This window comes from Schistocerca nitens, chromosome 11 (assembly GCF_023898315.1).
Source record: "Schistocerca nitens isolate TAMUIC-IGC-003100 chromosome 11, iqSchNite1.1, whole genome shotgun sequence".
NCBI classification, from domain to species: Eukaryota; Metazoa; Arthropoda; class Insecta; order Orthoptera; family Acrididae; genus Schistocerca; species Schistocerca nitens.
Genome location: NC_064624.1, coordinates 189932822 through 189949320, shown reverse-complemented (window position 1 = coordinate 189949320; position 16499 = coordinate 189932822). Strand labels below are relative to the sequence as shown.

Here is a 16499-nt window from a genome sequence, read left to right as displayed (position 1 = left end):
TGTAACTGGTATGTGTTTTTTGATATTCGGACGAAATGGTTTTCAACGGTACATTCAAATTCGTGTTTCAGTGTTCTTCGAATGGTAAGTACCTATCATCAGTTGACGAGTTAAAATTTCGGAAGCTGTTCGCTTACATGAAACAGAACGCAACCACGAAGCCTGATTTCTCTCTTTCTCTCGCCAACTTTTTATAATGTGGAACGTAAAACAGGACAGAGGCACCCACTACCAGTATACAATATCAATACTAACATCAGGCTTTTTTTTTCAGATAATGCAGTTGTCTATTATGAAGTACTATTTGAGAGAAGCTGCGTAAATATTCATCCAGATCTTGATAAGATTCAATCTCGTGCAGAGATTGGAAACTTGCTCTAAATGTTCAGAAATGTAAAATTTTGCACTTCAGAAACGAAAAAAAAAAAACAAAAAGAAAACGAAGTATCTTATGGTTATAACATCAATAAGTCACTGTTGGAACTGGCCAATTCATACAAATACCTGGGTATATTTGTAAGGATATGATGGAATGACCACATAGGTTCAGTGGTGGGTAAAGTGGGTGATTCATTGGTAGAATACTGGGGAAGTGCAGTCAGTCTACAACGACGACTATTGCTCAAGTGTGTGGGACCCGTACCAGCTAGGACCAACGGTGGATATTGAACGTATACAGAGAAAGGTGAAGGTGGCAGGGTTCAAATATAGGGAGCGAAAGACTATTTACAATTTGTACAGAAACCGGATGGCAGTTATAAGAGTTGATGGGCATGAAAGGGAAGCAGTGGTTGGGAAGGGAGTGAGACAGGGTTGTAGCCTGTCCCCGATGTTATTCAATCTGTATATTGAGCAAGCAGTAAAGGAAACAAAAGAAAAATTCGGAGTAGGTATTAAAACCCATGGAGAAGAAATAAAAACTTTGAGGTTCGCCGATGACATTGTAGTTCTGTCAGAGACAGTTCAACGGAATGGACAGTGTCTTGAAAGGAGGATATAAGATGATCATCAAGAAAAGCAAGACTAGGATAATGGAATGTAGTCGAATTAAATCAAATGATGCTGAGGGTATTAGATTGGGAAATGAGACACTTAAAGTAGCAGATGAGCAAAGTAATTGATGATGGACGAAGAAGAGAGGATATAAAATGTGACTATCAGTGGCAAGGAAAGCGTTTCTGAAGGAGAGAAATTTGTTAACATCGAGTATAGATTTAAGTGTAAGGAAGTCGTTTCTGAAAGTATTTGTATGGAGTGTAGCCATGTACGGAAGTGAAACATGGACGATAAGTAGTTTGGACAAGAAGAGAATAGAAGCTTTCGAAATTTGTGCTACAGAAGAATGCTGAAGATTAGATGGGTAGATCACATAACTAATGAGCAGGTATTGAACAGAATTGGGGAGAGGAGGAGTTTGTGGCACAACTTGACGAGAAGAAGGGATCGGTTGGTAGGACATGTTCTGAGACATCAAGGGATAACAAATTTAGCATTTGAGGGTAGCTTGGAGGGTAAAAATTGTAGAGGAAGACCAAGAGATGAATACACTAAGCAGATTCAGAAGGATGTAGGCTGCAGTAGGTACTGGGAGATGAAGAAGCTTGCACAGAATAGAGTAGCATGGAGAGCTGCATCAAACCAGTCTTTGGACTGAATACCATAACAACAACAACAACAACTGGTTTCGGCTGAAATAAATCATCGTTCTACATCTACATCTAGATTTATACTCCGGAAGCCACCCAACGGTGTGTGGCGGAGGGCACTTCACGTGCCACTGTCATTACCTCCCTTTCCTGTTCCAGTCGCGTAAGGTTCGCGGGAAGAACGACTGTCTGAAAGCCTCCGTGCGCGCTCTAATCTCTCTAATTTTACATTCGTGATCTCCTCGGGAGGTATAACTAGGGGGAAGCAATATATTCGATACCTCATCCAGAAACGCACCCTCTCGAAACCTGGCGAGCAAGCTACACCGCGATGCAGAGCGCCTCTCTTGCAGAGTCTGCCACTCGAGTTTGCTAAACATCTCTGTAACGCTATCACGCTTACCAAATAACCCTGTGACGAAACGCGCCGCTCTTCTTTGGATCTTCTCTATCTCCTCTGTCAGCCCGACCTGGTACGGATCCCACACTGATGAGCAATACTCAAGTATAGGTCGAACGAGTGTTTTGTAAGCCACCTCCTTTGTTGATGGACTACATTTTCTAAGCACTCTCCCAATGAATCTCAACCTGGTACCCGCCTTACCAACAATTAATTTTGTATGATCATTCCACTTGACATCGTTCCGCGCGCATACTCCCAGATATTTTACAGAAGTAACTGCTACCAGTGTTTGTTCCGCTATCATATAATCATACAATAAAGGATCCTTCTTTCTGTGTATTCGCAATACATTACATTTGTCTATGTTAAGGGTCAGTTGGCACTCCCTGCACCAATTGCGTATCCGCTGACGATCTTCCTGCATTTCGCTACAATTTTCTAATGCTGCAACTTCTCTGTATACTACAGCATCATCCGCGAGAAGCCGCACGGAACTTCCGACACTATCTACTAGGTCATTTATATATATTGTGAAAAGCAATGGTCCCATAACACTCCCCTGTGGCACGCCAGAGGTTACTTTAACGTCTGTAGACGTCTCTCCATTGAGAACAACATGCTGTGTTCTGTTTGCTAAAAACTCTTCAATCCAGCCACACAGCTGGTCTGATATTCCGTAGGCTCTTACTTTGTTTATCAGGCGACAGTGCGGAACTGTATCGAACGCCTTCCGGAAGTCAAAGAAAATGGCATCTACCTGGGAGCCTGATTCTAATATTTTCTGGGTCTGATGAACAAATAAGGCGAGTTGGGTCTCACACGATCGCTGTTTCCGGAATCCATGTTGGTTCGTACAGAGTAGATTCTGGGTTTCCAGAAATGACACGATACGCGAGCAAATAACATGTTCTAAAATTCTACAACAGATCGATGTCAGAGATATAGGCCTGTAGTTTTACGCATCTGCTGGACGACCCTTCTTGAAGACTGGGACTACCTGTGCTCTTTTCCAATCATTTGGAACCCTCCGTTCCTCTAGAGACTTGCGGTACACGGCTGTTAGAAGGGGGGCAAGTTCTTTCGCGTACTCTGTGTAGAATCGAATTGCTATCGTGTCAGGTCCAGTGGACTTTCCTCTGTTGAGTGATTTCAGTTGCTTTTCTATTCCTTGTACACTTATTTCGACGTCAGCCATTTTTTCGTACGGCAGGAATAAAACCAGTGTGGGAACTTTTGTACGGACGATGTAGATCATTTACGGTCTGACTGCCGTATAATTTGCGAGCTGCAGCTTCAGGCTGGGTTTTGCCCCGTCGTGCGGCCTACTCACTTGGATGTTTTCCTGCCTGCAGGCTACCCCGCCCCCACCATGAAGGAGGAGCGAGAGGCGCCGTCGACGGCTGCGCCAGCACCGGGCACCGCCTCCCCCGCCTCCGGGGCGACCACCGCGTCCCTAGCGAGCCGCTCCTGCAAGGCGCCGGACTCTGCCTGCTCCGTGGGCAACAGCCAGTCACAGCGCAGGTCAGTAAGCACGCTCCTGAAGATGCCGCCGGCATTGAAGCCGAAACCTCTCGTACTGACATCTGCGCCAAACTCAAAATACAGTGGGCGGAGCAGACTGTAACCTGCTCACATCCGTCAGTCCACTCTGTGAGGGGCTATGGAATAGATCAGGTCTTCTCAAACTTTTCCCGTCGCGCCCCCATTCTGAAGCATAAATTGTCTTAACGCCTTTCCCCCACCCCTACCCTCTCATATTTTTTCTAGCTTGGAATTTCCGATACTTGGCGCAGAAACGGCCCACAGTAACTGTTTACGTGGGTCACTCCAAAAGAAATGCACACTATTTTTTTTTTTAAAAAAATACAGTTTTAATTCTGCATGTGTGCAAGTTTTACAGTGTGTAGATACATCCTTCCCGCTTGTTTTCAAACTTAGTTCAACCTGTTCCCGTGAGTGGCGCCGTCACAGCATGTCTTCAAGATGGCTGCTACACTTGACGTTCGTCAGAAGCAACGTGCTGTCATAGAATTCCTGTGCCGTGAAAACGAGACAGTGGGAAGCATCCACAAGAGGTTGAAAAAGGTGTACGGAGATGCTGCTGTCGATCGCAGTACAGTTAGTCGGTGGGCGAGCAGGTTACGTGACAATATTGAGGATTGTCCTCGCAGCGGCAGGCCTCGTACTGCACACACTCCAGACAGTGTGCAGAGAGTTGACGAATTGGTGACTGCTGACAGACGCATCACAGTGAACGAATTGTCACGCTACGTTGGGGTAGGGGAAGGAAATGTTTGCAGAATACTGAAGGTGTTGGCGTTAAATAAGGTTTGTGCCAGGTGGGTTCCCAGGGTGTTGACAGTGGCTCACAAAGAAACGAGAAAAACGGTATGCAGCGAACTTTTGGAACAGTACGAGAACGGTGGAGATGAATTTCTTGGAAGAATTGTGACAGGGTATGAAACATGGCTCCATCATTTTACACCAGAGACGAAGAGGCAATCAATGGAGTGGCATCATGCAAATTCACCCAAGAAAAAAAAAATTCGAAACCACACCTTCTGCTGGAAAAGTTATGGCTGCGGTGTTTTTCGATTCCGAAGGACTCTTGCTTGTGGACATCGTGCCAGGTGGAACCACCATAAATTCTGATGCCGCCGACACTGAAGAAACTTCGAGCTCGACTGAGTCGTGTTCGACCACATCGGCAAAAGCAGGACGTTTTGCGGTTGCACGACAATGCACCGCCACACGTCAGTCAAAAAACCGTGGAAGCGAACACAGAACTCGGATGGACAACACTGAAACACCCGCCTTACAGTCCTAATGTGGCTCCATGTGACTATCATCTCTTTTGGAAACTGAAGGACTCTCTCCGTGGAACAAGGTTTGAAGATGACGACTCCCTTGTGCACGCTACCAAACAGTGGCTCCAACAGGTTGGTCCAGAATTCTACCGTGCGGGTATACAGGCGCTGGTTCCAAGATGGCGTGAGGCAGTTGAGAGGGATGGAAATTATGTGGAGAAATGAAAATATTGTTCCTAAAGGATGTATCTACACACTGTAAAACTTTCAAACATGTAGAATAAAAGACGGATTTAAAAAAAAATAGTGTGCCTTTCTTTTGGACTGACCCTCGCATTTCTGTCTAATTATAGCAACTATCAAATAACTTCCGGGAATTCAGCCTGGTAACACTTTCATCGTTTTACGATGGAGGGTGGTTGCCTTCCCTTTCTTGACGTGTTGGTTAGGAGGAAGGATGATGGATCATTGGGACATGCAGTCTACAGGAAACACACTTACACCGACTTGTACTTACAGGCTAATAGTTGTCACCATCCGGCTCAGCGTGAAGGGGTACTTCGTACCTTGGTACACAGGGCACATGTCGTTTCTGACGCTGAGACTTTGCCAGCTGAGCTGTCCCATCTTGAAGTTACGTTTCGTCAAAATGGTTATAGTGATAGAGAGATTGAACGTGAGTTGCGCTATCGACCAACTGTAGATCGGGTGATTGATGATAATTCTGAGTCGACACCTAAGTCTACTGCCTTTTTGCCTTACGTAGGAAACACTTCCAACAAGATCGGTCGTATTTTGCGGAAATACGATGTGAAATGTGTTTTCAGACCTGCATCTAAAATTAGAGCTCTTTTGAGTTCCGTCAAGGATGATCTTGGACTGCGCAAGGCGGGTGTATATCGTATTCCTTGTAGCTGTGGCACGGCATATATTGGTCAAACTATCAGGACCGTGGAGGACCGATGTACTGAGCATAAACGGCACATACAATTACAGCAGCCAAGTAGATCTGCTATTGCCGAACATTGCTTGGATACTGGTCACCCCATGTTATATAACAACACCGAGATATTGGCATGCACGTCCAGCTACTGGGACAGTGTTATTAGGGAGGCAGTTGAGATTTAAATTAGCGAGCAACCTCGTTAACAGGGATGGAGGTTTCTGTTTAAACTCTGTTTGGAATCCGGCTCCTCCCTTGTCAAAAAAAGGGGGACAGACTCGATGCTACCTCACCTGCGAATTCATAGTCTCACTATCGATAGCTCTGACTTTAGTCATCTTTCGTAGCACTAGTGTTCAGTGTGTGTGTGTGTGTGTTATCTTTCCTGCATCAGTCCAAGAACTGAGGTTTTTTTAATTTGGATGTAGGTCGCCTGTCCGTTGCAGTTTGCGTTGAAAATGGCGGGGTGTTCTCCCGAAAGGCAAAGGTCCGAGTTCGAGTCTCGGTTCAGCACACAGTTTTTATCTGCCAGGAAGTTTCATATCAGCGCATACTCCGCTGCAGAGTGGAAATCTCATTCTGGAAACATCCCCCAGGCTGTGGCTAAGCCATGTCTCCGCAATATCCTTTCTTTCAGGAGTGCTAGTTCTGCAAGGTTCGCAGGAGAGTTTCTGCAGATTTTGGAAGGTAGGAGACGAGGTACTGGCAGAAGTAAAGCTGTGAGGACGGGGCGTGAGTCGTGATTGGGTAGCTCAGTTGGTAGAGCACTTGCCCGCGAAAGGCAAAAGTCCCGAGTTCGAGTCTCGGTCCGGCACACAGTTTTAATCTGCCAGGAAGTTTCACTGGTACTCGGTGTTTGTAGCGGTTTAGTAGTATAGGCGTTCGGCATGTAACATAGTGGCCAGACTACCATTTCCATCTCTGAAAGAACTTGGCTTCTACATCTACATTTAGATGCATACTCCGCAAGCCACCTGACGGTGTGTGGCGGAGGGTACCTTGAGTACCTCTATCGGTTCTCCCTTGTATTCCAGTCTCGTATTGTTCGTGCAAAGAAGGATGGTCGGTATGCCTCTGTGTGGGCTCTAATCTCTCTGATTGTATCCTCACGGTTCCTTCGCGAGATATACATAAGAGGGAGCATTATACTGCCCGACTCCTCGGTGAAGGTATGTTCCCGAAACTTTAACAAAAGCCCGTACCGAGCTACTGAGCGTCTCTCCTACATAGTTTTCCACTGGAGTTTATCTGTCATCTCCGTAACGCTTTCGCGATTACTAAATGATCCTGTAACGAAGCGCGCTGCTCTCCGTCGGATCTTCTCTATCTCTTCTATCGACCCTATCTGGTACGGATCCCACACTGCTGAGCAGTATTCAAGCAGTGGGCGAACAAGTGTGCGGTAACCTACTTCCTTTGTTTACGGATTGCATTTCCTTAGGATTCTTCCTCAGTCTAGCATCTGCTTTACCGACGATCAACTTTTTATGTCCATTCCATTTTAAATCACTCCTAATGCCTACTCCCAGATAATTTATGGAATTAACTGCTTCCAGTTGCTGACCTGCTACATTGTAGATAAATGATAAAGGATCTTTGCTTCTGTGTATTCGCAGCAAATTACACTTCTCTACATTGAGATTCAATTGCCATTCCCTGCACTATGCGTCAATTCGCTGCTGATCCTGCTGCATTTCAGTACAATTTTCCATTGTTACAACCTCTCGGTATACCACAGCATCATCCGCAAAAAGCCTCAGTGAACTTCCGATGTCATCCACAAGGTTATTAATGTACACTCCTGGAAATTGAAATAAGAACACCGTGAATTCATTGTCCCAGGAAGGGGAAACTTTATTGACACATTCCTGGGGTCAGATACATCACATGATCACACTGACAGAACCACAGGCACATAGGCAACAGAGCATGCACAATGTCGGCACTAGTACAGTGTATATCCACCTTTCGCAGCAATGCAGGCTGCTATTCTCCCATGGAGACGATCGTAGAGATGCTGGATGTAGTCCTGTGGAACGGCTTGCCATGCCATTTCCACCTGGCGCCTCAGTTGGACCAGCGTTCGTGCTGGACGTGCAGACCGCGTGAGACGACGCTTCATCCAGTCCCAAACATGCTCAATGGGGGACAGATCCGGAGATCTTGCTGGCCAGGGTAGTTGACTTACACCTTCTAGAGCACGTTGGGTGGCACGGGATACATGCGGACGTGCATTGTCCTGTTGGAACAGCAAGTTCCCTTGCCGGTCTAGGAATGGTAGAACGATGGGTTCGATGACGGTTTGGATGTACCGTGCACTATTCAGTGTCCCCTCGACGATCACCAGTGGTGTACGGCCAGGTTAGGAGATCGCTCCCCACACCATGATGCCGGGTGTTGGCCCTGTGTGCCTCGGTCGTATGCAGTCCTGATTACGGCGCTCACCTGCACGGCGCCAAACACGCATACGACCATCATTGGCACCGAGGCAGAAGCGACTCTCATCGCTGAAGACGACACGTCTCCATTCGTCCCTCCATTCACGCCTGTCGCGACACCACTGGAGGCGGGCTGCACGATGTTGGGGCGTGAGCGGAAGACGGCCTAACGGTGTGCGGGACCGTAGCCCAGCTTCATGGAGACGGTTGCGAATGGTCCTCGCCGATACCCCAGGAGCAACAGTGTCCCTAATTTGCTGGGAAGTGGCGGTGCGGTCCCCTACGGCACTGCGTAGGATCCTACGATCTCGGCGTGCATCCGTGCGTCGCTGCGGTCCGGTCCCAGGTCGACGGGCACGTGCACCTCCCGCCGACCACTGGCGACAACATCGATGTACTGTGGAGACCTCACGCCCCACGTGTTGAGCAATTCGGCGGTACGTCCACCCGGCCTCCCGCATGCCCACTATACGCCCTCGCTCAAAGTCCGTCAACTGCACATACGGTTCACGTCCACGCTGTCGCGGCATGCTACCAGTGTTAAAGACTGCGATGGAGCTCCGTATGCCACGGCAAACTGGCTGACACTGACGGCGGCGGTGCACAAATGCTGCGCAGCTAGCGCCATTCGACGGCCAACACCGCGGTTCCTGGTGTGTCCGCTGTGCCGTGCGTGTGATCATTGCTTGTACAGCCCTCTCGCAGTGTCCGGAGCAAGTATGGTGGGTCTGACACACCGGTGTCAATGTGTTCTTTTTTCCATTTCCAGGAGTGTACATTGAGATTCAATTGCCATTCCCTGCACTATGCTTCAATTCGCTGCAGATCCTCTCGGTATACCACAGCATCATCCGCAAAAAGCCTCAGTGAACTTCCGATGTCATCCACAAGGTTATTAATGTATATTGTGAATAGCAACGGTCCTACTACACTCCCCTGCGGCACACCTGAAATCACTCTTCCGGCAGCCGCAGTACATTCTGCAGTGTATGTCTTGAACCTGGGACAAAATTGCAGCTGGCTGATATGAAGTGACACTTGTGTTGTGGTAGCAGTGTTTGTAATGCTCCAGTCTGATGCGCGGCGCTGACTTGCCACTTGTGTTTTCTTTTGCAGCGGCAGCTCCAAGTCGCGCATCAGCAGCTCCAGCGGCAGCAGCGGCTACGGAGGCCATCCGTCCACTCTCAGCAGCGGGTGAGTACCACGCCGACATCTACTTCTCTCTAGCGTAGTCGACACTTTCTCTTTTCTTCTTTGGATCAAGAATCTTCTGACTGGTTTGAGGCGGCCCTCCACAACCTCCTCTGCTGTGTCAGACTCGTCATCCCGGAGCAATACTCGCATCCTACGTATTATTCATTGGATGTATTCCAACCTACAGTTTCTACCTTCTCCTCCTGCTACCGTGGAAGTTATTCTCTGATGTCTTAACACACGCCCTGTCATCCCGCACCTTGCCAATAGGCTTTCCAACTTGGTAGAAGTTAAGCGACGTTGGCGCTCGTTAGTACTCGCATGGGTGACCGTCTGCGGAAATATAGGTCCCGTTGGTTTTAAGGACGCGTAAGTCGTTCAACCAGTTGTAAGCAATGAAGAGGGAAAGCAGAAAGGTGGAAGGAGTATATAGAGGGTCTAGGCAAGGGCGATGTACTTGAGGACAATATTATGGAATTGGAAGAGGATGTAGATGAAGATGAAATGGGAGATACGATACTGCGTGAAGAGTTTGACAGGGCACTGAAAGACCTGAGTCGAAACAAGGCCTCGGGAGTAGACAACATTCCATTGGAACTACTGACGGCCTTGGGAGAGCCAGTCCTGACAAAACTCCACCATCTGTTGAGCAAGATGTATGAGACAGGCGAAATACCCTCAGACTTCGAGAAGAATATAATAATTCCAATACCAAAGAAAGGAGGTGTGGACAGATGTCAAAATTACCGAACTATCACTTTAATAAGTCACAGCTGCAAAATACTAACGCGAATTCTTTACAGAAGAATGGAAAAACTGGTAGAAGCCGACCTCGGCGAAGATCAGTTTGAATTCCGCAGAAATATTGGAACACGTGAGGCAATACTGACCCTACGACTTATCTTAGAAAATAGATTAAGGAAAGGCAAACCTACGTTTCTAGCATTTGTAGACTTAGAGAAAGCTTTTGACAATGTTGACTGGAATACTCTTCTTTCAAATTCTAAAGGTGACAGGGGAAAATACAGGGAGCGAAAGGCTATTTGCAATTTGTACAGAAACCAGATGGCAGTTATAAGAGCCGATGGACATGAAAGGGAAGCAGTGGTTGGGAAGGGAGTGAGACAGGGTTGTAGCCTATCCTCGATGTTATTCAATCTGTGTATTGAGTAAGCAGTGAAGGGATCAAAAGAAAAATTCGGAGTAGGTATTAAAGTCCATGGAGAAGAAATAAAAACGTTGAGGTTCGCCGACGACATTCTAATTCTGTCAGAGACAGCAAAGGACTTGGAAGAGCAGTTGAACGGAATGGACGGTGTCTTGAAAGGAGGATGTAACATGAACATCAACAAAAGCAAAACGAGGATAATGGAATGTAGTCGAATTAAGTCGGGTGATGCTGAGGGAATTAGATTAGGAAATGAGACACTTAAAGTAGTAAAGGAGTTTTGCTATTTGGGGAGTAAAGTAACTGATGATGGTCGAAGTAGAGAGGATATAAAATGTAGACTGGCAATGGCAAGGAAAGCGTTTCTGAACAAGAGAAATTTCTTAACATCGAGTATAGAATTAAGTGTCAGGAAGTCGTTTCTGTAAGTATTTGTATGGAGTGTAGCCATGTACGGAACTGAAACATGGACGATAACTAGTTTGGACAAGAAAATAGAAGCTTTCGAAATGTGGTGCTACAGAAGAATAATGAAGATTAGATAGGTAGATCACATAACTAATGAGGAGGTATTGAATAGATTTGGGGAGAAGAGGAGTTTGTGGAACAACTTGACAAAAAGAAGGGATCGGTTGGTAGGACATGTTCTGAGGCATCAAGGGATCACCAATTTAGCATTGGAGGGCAGCGTGGAGGGTAAAAATCGTAGAAGGAGACCAAGAGATGAATACACTGAGCAGATTCAGAAGGATGTAGGCTGCAGTAGGTACTGGGAGATGAAGGAGCTTGCACAGGATAGAGTGGCATGGAGAGCTGCATCAAACCAGTCTCACGACTGAAGACCACAACAACAACAACATGCAGTTGTAACAGGAGCCAATATTAAATAACCGATCTTTGTAGATCTCTGGCTTACATGACACTATTCTTTAGTTCATCAGCCGACGACGTCGATTGGATTCCTTGCAGTTTATGTTGGCCAAGCAACCTGAAGATGGCCCAATGGAACACGGAAACTGGTTGCGTAAATAAATTGAACGCAGAGAAACAGCTGCAGGTGTTTTAATTTTCATTTCATATTTAACGGTTGATGTCCTTGTAACCGATCTGTCCAGTTGAGCAGCGAGGTGTTTGTTTGTGATCCGCCGATCATCTCGAGTGAGTGTGTCCGAACGTTCGAACGCTGCATGAGTCACAGCTCCGACTCACAATGCTCTCCGTAGCACACATTCTTCAGGAGCCTATGGATATCTGCGAAGCATTGGTTTCCTGGAGGAAAAAAAAAAAAAAAGAAAAAACCTCTGTGACAGTTCTCTGCTGGGAACGCATCCCCGTTACAGACGCCATTTTGAAGGCTACGCATAGCGCTGCCACCTGTCGGAAGTCAAGAAACTATAGGGGATGAAGCGGGAGTATTCCGCGATGTTCCATTACAAATTCTGCAGTTTTTCAATCGATACTGGCGGAGAGAAGAAGTGTGTTGCGTTAGTTATTGAATGCACGTCGTAGTACTGGTTTGTACCTCGACTATTGTACGAGGCGTGTTTTATAAGTAAGAACGTTTTGAAATTAAAAGAGACGTGCTAAGATATCTCAATAATGTTATTTTTACATGAAAGCCTGTACCTTAATCTACGCACTGACCCCATTACAGTCTGATTCTTCCTCGTTTACGTTGTGTACTGAGTGTGTAAGATGCCTCCGACAATCGTTAGTCCCGCCGACTGTGAAGTACGGGCTGTTACAAGATTTCTTGGTGCTAAAGGCCTAAAAGCGATCGATATTCATCGTCGGGTCCGTGCAGTTTACGGAGAAAACATTATGAGTGATGGAATGGTAAGAAAGTGGGTGAGAGCATTTAAAGATGGCTGCAGAAATGTGCACGATGAACAACGGAGTGGGCGTCCTTCGGTCGTTAATGAAAGTTTGGTGCAGGAAGTTGACAATAAGGTGAGAGAAAACAAACGCTTTACGATTTCCTCCTTGCGGGATGACTTTCCTAATGTTTCTCGTAGTGTTTTGTATGGCATTGTGACCAAGCACTTGAATTACCGAAGATTGTGCGCACGTTGGGTACCCAAAATTTGACGGAAGAGCACAAAACCAAACGTTTCAGACAGTGCATTGACTTTCCTTGAGCTGTACCACAAGGACGGTGATGATTCCTTATGGCGTACGGCGTATTGTGACAAGCCAGTTGCTCGGCCAGCATGGACCAGACGTTTTCAATTGGTGAGAGATCTGGAGAATGTGCTGGCCAGGTCAGCAGTCGAACATTTTCTGTATCCAGAAAGACCCGTACAGGACCTGCAACATGAGGTCGTGCATTATTCTGCTGAAATGTAGGGTTTCGCAGGGATCGAAATGAAGGGTAGAGCCACGGGTCGTAACACATCTGAAATGTAACGTCCACTGTTCAAAGTGCCGTCAATGCGAACAAGAGGTGACCGAGGCGTGTAACCAATGGCAACCCATACCATCACGCTGGGTGATACGCCAGTGTGGCGAAGACGAATGCACGCTTCCAATGTGTGTTCACTGCGATATCATCAAACACGGATGCGGCCATCGTGATGCTGTAAACAGAACCTGGATTCATCCGAAAAAATGACGTTTTGCCATTCGCGTATGCAGGTTCGTCGTCGAGTACACCATCGCAGGCGCTCCTGTCTGTGATGCAGCGTCAAGGGTAACCGCAGCCGCGGTCTCTGAGCTGATATTCCGTGCTGCTGGAAACGTCGTAGAATTGTTCGTGCAGATGGTCTTTGTCTTGCAAACCTCCCCGTCTGTTGACTCAGGGATCGAGACGTGGCTGCACGATCCGTTACAGCCGTGCGGATAAGATGCCTGTTATCTCGACTGCTAGTGATACGAGGCCGTTGGGACCCAGCACGGCGTTCCGTATTACCCTCCTGAACCCACCGATTCCACATTCCGCTAACAGTCATTGGATCTCGACCGACGCGAGCAGCAATGTCGCGATACGATAAACCGCACTCGCGATAGGCTACAATCCGACCTTTATCAGAGTCGGAAACGTGATGGTACGCATTTCTCGTCCTTACACGAGGCATCACAACAACGTTTCACCAGTCAACGCCGGTCAACTGCTGTTTGTGTATGAGAAATCGGTTGGAAACTTCCCTCATGTCAGAACGTTGTAGGTGTCGTCACCGGCGCCAACCTTGTGTGAATGCTCTGAAAAGCTAATCATTTGCATATCACAGCATCTTCTTCCTGTCGGTTAAATTTAGAGTCTGTAGCACGTCATCTTCGTGGTGTGGCAATTTTAATGGCAAGTACTGTACAATATGTCGGCGATCGCTGCGCATACACTGTCTCCACACATAGGGGCTACACTCGTCTGGTATGAGACGTTCCCTTGGGGGGTCCACTGAGGGCCAAAGTGCACAATAACCCTGGGTTCGACGTGGGGCGGCGGTGGGGTGGGCGGACTGCTGTGGCCTGTTGTGGGGTTGTGAACCGCTGAGGGCTACGGCAGGACGAAAGCATCTCCGTCGTGTCTAAATCCCCGGTTCAATACACACACAAACTGTCTTTGCTGGGTAGAGCTATACGTTTCGGCTTGTAAGCTCTCAGGGATTTCTTTTTATTAAACACCAAATATAGTTCTTTGGGTATCTAGCGTACGTCCTAACTTGAACAGCTGTATGTACCATCTGGTAATACACTCCTGGAAATTGAAATAAGAACACCGTGAATTCATTGTCCCAGGAAGGGGAAACTTTATTGACACATTCCTGGGGTCAGATACATCACATGATCACACCGACAGAACCACAGGCACATAGACACAGGCAACAGAGCATGCACAATGTCGGCACTAGTACAGTGTATATCCACCTTTCGCAGCAATGCAGGCTGCTATTCTCCCATGGAGACGATCGTAGAGATGCTGGATGTAGTCCTGTGGAACGGCTTGCCATGCCATTTCCACCTGGCGCCTCAGTTGGACCAGCGTTCGTGCTGGACGTGCAGACCGCGTGAGACGACGCTTCATCCAGTCCCAAACATGCTCAATGGGGGACAGATCCGGAGATCTTGCTGGCCATGGTAGTTGACTTACACCTTCTAGAGCACGTTGGGTGGCACGGGATACATGCGGACGTGCATTGTCCTGTTGGAACAGCAGGTTCCCTTGCCGGTCTAGGAATGGTAGAACGATGGGTTCGATGACGGTTTGGATGTACCGTGCACTATTCAGTGTCCCCTCGACGATCACTAGTGGTGTACGGCCAGTGTAGGAGATCGCTCCCCACACCATGATGCCGGGTGTTGGCCCTGTGTGCCTCGGTCGTATGCAGTCCTGATTGTGGCGCTCACCTGCACGGCGCCAAACACGCATACGACCATCACTGGCACCGAGGCAGAAGCGACTCTCATCGCTGAAGACGACACGTCTCCATTCGTCCCTCCATTCACGCCTGTCGCGACACCACTGGAGGCGGGCTGCACGATGTTGGGGCGTGAGCGGAAGACGGCCTAACGGTGTGCGGGAGCGTAGCCCAGCTTCATGGAGACGGTTGCGAATGGTCCTCGCCGATACCCCAGGAGCAACAGTGTCCCTAATTTGCTGGGAAGTGGCGGTGCGGTCCCCTACGGCACTGCGTAGGATCCTACGGTCTTGGCGTGCATCCGTGCGTCGCTGCGGTCCGGTCCCAGGTCGACGGGCACGTGCACCTTCCGCCGACCACTGGCGACAACATCGATGTACTGTGGAGACCTCACGCCCCACGTGTTGAGCAATTCGGCGGTACGTCCACCCGGCCTCCCGCATGCCCACTATACGCCCTCGCTCAAAGTCCGTCAACTGCACATACGGTTCACGTCCACGCTGTCGCGGCATGCTACCAGTGTTAAAGACTGCGATGGAGCTCCGTATGCCACGGCAAACTGGCTGACACTGACGGCGGCGGTGCACAAATGCTGCGCAGCTAGCGCCATTCGACGGCCAACACCGCGGTTCCTGGTGTGTCCGCTGTGCCGTGCGTGTGATCATTGCTTGTACAGCCCTCTCGCAGTTTCCGGAGCAAGTATGGTGGGTCTGACACACCGGTGTCAATGTGTTCTTTTTTCCATTTCCAGGAGTGTATTTGAAATTTCTCTCGACGAATATTTTTCTTTACTGATAAAATATCGTCTTTGTCACAGATTCTATCAGCACACACAACCACGATGTTTTTACGTAAAGTTCCTTGAAATTATGCAGAATACCTATCCACTCTGAAGGAGTGTTTTAGTCATCATCATCATCATCATCATCATCATCATCATTTAAGGCTGATTATGCCTTTCAGCGTTCAGTCTGGAGCATAGTCCCCCTTATAAAATTCCTCTATTATCCCCTATTCAGTGCTAACGTTGGTGCCTCTTCTGATGTTAAGCCTATTACTTCAAAATCATTCTTAACCGAATCCAGGTACCTTCTCCTTGGTCTACCCCGACACCTCTTACCCTCTACTGCTGAACCCATGAGTCTCTTGGGTAACCTTGCTTCTCCCATGCGTGTAACATGACCCCACCATCTAAGCCTGTTCGCCCTGACTGCTACATCTATAGAGTTCATTCCCAGTTTTTCTTTGATTTCCTCATTGTGGACACCCTCCTGCCATTGTTCCCATCTACTAGTACCTGCAATCATCCTAGCTACTTTCACATCCGTAACCTCAACCTTGTTCATAAGGTAACCTGAATCTTTTTTTTTTTAAAAACAAGTCTGAGTTGAATATTATTAATCAGTTGAGAAATATAGTGGAATAACGTTATCGGTCTTAAGATGGCCGACAACAATTTGATAACATCTGCTCCCTTGCGCGTTACTTAAAATATTCACAGACACTTCTCAAAAGGGTAGGCTGGTGTGGTTAGCAAATACTACA

The 16499-nt window shown here is 47.6% G+C and overlaps 1 protein-coding gene across 1 annotated transcript in view; it reads left to right on the top strand.

Annotated features, from left to right (window-relative positions):
* The window catches only part of LOC126212763 (period circadian protein-like), a 176285-nt gene that overhangs the window by 53139 nt on the left and 106647 nt on the right, over window positions 1–16499 (top strand). The window contains exons 2-3 of the mRNA XM_049940169.1: window positions 3402–3570; window positions 9354–9431. Coding sequence (XP_049796126.1) covers window positions 3419–3570; window positions 9354–9431 — 230 coding nt within the window. The 5' untranslated portion in view covers window positions 3402–3418. The remainder of the gene's footprint in view (window positions 1–3401; window positions 3571–9353; window positions 9432–16499) is intronic.